Genomic DNA, 2,500 nt, shown 5'->3' with positions numbered 1-2,500 from the left:
TGGTGCAGGTGGCCCAGGATTTTCAGCTGGTGCAGGTGGCCCAGGATTTTCAGCAGGTGCAGGTGGCCCAGGATTTTCAGCTGGTGCAGGTGGCCCAGGATTTTCAGCTGGTGCAGGTGGCCCAGGATTTTCAGCTGGTGCAGGTGGCCCAGGATTTTCAGCTGGTGCAGGTGGCCCAGGATTTTCAGCTGGTGCAGGTGGCCCAGGATTTTCAGCTGGTGCAGGTGGCCCAGGATTTTCAGCTGGTGCAGCTGGCCCAGGATGTTCAGCAGGTGCAGGAGGCCCAGGATTTTCAGCTGGTGCAGGTGGCCCCGGATGTTCAGCTGGTGCAGGTGGCCCAGGATTTTCAGCTGGTGCAGGTGGCCCAGGATTTTCAGCTGGTGCAGGTGGCCCAGGATTTTCAGCAGGTGCAGGTGGCCCAGGATTTTCAGCTGGTGCAGGTGGCCCAGGATTTTCAGCTGGTGCAGGTGGCCCAGGATTTTCAGCTGGTGCAGGTGGCCCAGGATTTTCAGCTGGCGCTAGCAGACCCAGTTTCGGAGGTGGTGCAGCAGGTGGCGCTGGAGTCGGAGGTGGCGCAGCTGGTGGCCCTGGATTCGGAGGTGGCGCAGCTGGTGGCCCTGGATTCGGAGGTGGCGCAGCTGGTGGCCCTGGATTCGGAGGTGGCGCAGCTGGTGGCCCTGGATTCGGAGGTGGCGCAGCTGGTGGCCCTGGATTCGGAGGTGGCGCAGCTGGTGGCCCTGGATTCGGAGGTGGCGCCGCTGGTGGCCCTGATTCGGAGGTGGCGCCAGCTGGTGGCCCTGATTCGGAGGTGGCGCCAGCTGGTGGCCCTGGATTCGGAGGTGGCGCCAGCTGGTGGCCCTGATTCGGAGGTGGCGCCAGCTGGTGGCCCTGATTCGGAGGTGGCGCCAGCTGGTGGCCCTGATTCGGAGGTGGCGCAGCTGTGGCCCTGGATTCGGAGGTGCGCAGCTGGTGGCCCTGATTCGGAGGTGGCGCCAGCTGGTGGCCCTGATTCGGAGGTGGCGCCAGCTGGTGGCCCTGATTCGGAGGTGGCGCCAGCTGGTGGCCCTGATTCGGAGGTGGCGCCAGCTGGTGGCCCTGGATTCGGAGGTGGTGCAGCTGGTGGCCCTGATTCGGAGGTGGCGCCAGCTGGTGGCCCTGATTCGGAGGTGGCGCCAGCTGGTGGCCCTGGATTCGAGGTGGCGCAGCTGGTGGCCCTGATTCGGAGGTGGCGCAGCTGGTGGCCCTGGATTCGGAGGTGGCGCAGCTGGTGGCCCTGCATTCGGAGGTGGCGCAGCTGGTGGCCCTGGATTCGGAGGTGGCGCAGCTGGTGGCCCTGGATTCGGAGGTGGCGCAGCTGGTGGCCCTGGATTCGGAGGTGGCGCAGCTGGTGGCCCTGGATTCGGAGGTGGCGCAGCTGGTGGCCCTGGATTCGGAGGTGGCGCAGCTGGTGGCCCTGGATTCGGAGGTGGCGCAGCTGGTGGCCCTGGATTCGGAGGTGGCGCAGCTGGTGGCCCTGGATTCGGAGGTGGTGCAGCTGGTGGCCCTGGATTCGGAGGTGGCGCAGCTGGTGGCGCTGGAGTCGGAGGTGGCGCAGCTGGTGGCCCTGGATTCGGAGGTGGTGCAGCTGGTGGCCCTGGATTCGGAGGTGGCGCAGCTGGTGGCCCTGGATTCGGAGGTGGCGCAGCTGGTGGCCCTGGATTCGGAGGTGGCGCAGCTGGTGGCCCTGGATTCGGAGGTGGCGCAGCTGGTGGCCCTGGATTCGGAGGTGGCGCAGCTGGTGGCCCTGGATTCGGAGGTGCGGCAGCTTGTGGCCTGGATTCGGAGGTGGTGCAGCTGGTGGCCCTGATTCGGAGGTGGCGCAGCTGGTGGCCCTGGATTCGGAGGTGCGCAGCTGGTGGCCTGGATTCGGAGGTGGCGCAGCTGGTGGCCCTGGATTCGGAGGTGCGCAGCTGGTGGCCCTGATTCGGAGGTGGCGCAGCTGGTGGCCTGGAGTCGGAGGTGGCGCAGCTGGTGGCCTGGATTCGGAGGTGGTGCAGCTGGTGGCCCTGATTCGGAGGTGGCGCAGCTGTGGCCCTGGATTCGGAGGTGGCGCAGCTGGTGGCCTGGATTCGGAGGTGGTTTCACACACACACACACACACACACACACACACACTCACCCACCCACACACATACACACCGACACACACACACACACACACACACACACACACACACACACACATACACACACACACACACACACTCACCCACCCACACACACACACACACACACACACACACACACACACACACACACACACACACACACACACTCACCCACCCACACACACACACACACACATATTCCTATGGTGGTTATACCCTATATACATATAGATAAAAAAGAGAAAGATAAAGAAAAGAAAGAAAGAAAAAAAGACAAAGAAAAGAAAGAAAGAAAGAAAAAGTATTAAGTACTAAAAGAAAAGAAAGAAAAAACATGACTATTTTTAGAGAAG

General features: G+C 63.0%; 1 protein-coding gene across 1 annotated transcript in view; it reads left to right on the top strand.

Moving 5' to 3' along the window:
• LOC147468725 (uncharacterized) overlaps window positions 1-2,500 on the top strand; it is a 38,637-nt gene that overhangs the window by 294 nt on the left and 35,843 nt on the right. The window contains exons 2-5 of the mRNA XM_086553094.1: window positions 1-749; window positions 1,108-1,179; window positions 1,226-1,795; window positions 1,854-2,114. The exon at window positions 1-749 is cut by the window's left edge and continues 220 nt beyond it. Of these exons, the coding sequence (XP_086409220.1) occupies window positions 1-749; window positions 1,108-1,179; window positions 1,226-1,795; window positions 1,854-2,114 (1,652 nt within the window). The remainder of the gene's footprint in view (window positions 750-1,107; window positions 1,180-1,225; window positions 1,796-1,853; window positions 2,115-2,500) is intronic.

This window comes from Penaeus japonicus, unplaced genomic scaffold (genome assembly GCF_977035675.1).
Source record: "Penaeus japonicus unplaced genomic scaffold, GWHDUDI00000001_assembly GWHDUDI00000027, whole genome shotgun sequence".
Lineage (NCBI taxonomy): Eukaryota > Metazoa > Arthropoda > Malacostraca > Decapoda > Penaeidae > Penaeus > Penaeus japonicus.
Note: the sequence above shows the minus strand (reverse complement) of the source record. Positions and strands in the feature narration are given on the sequence as shown.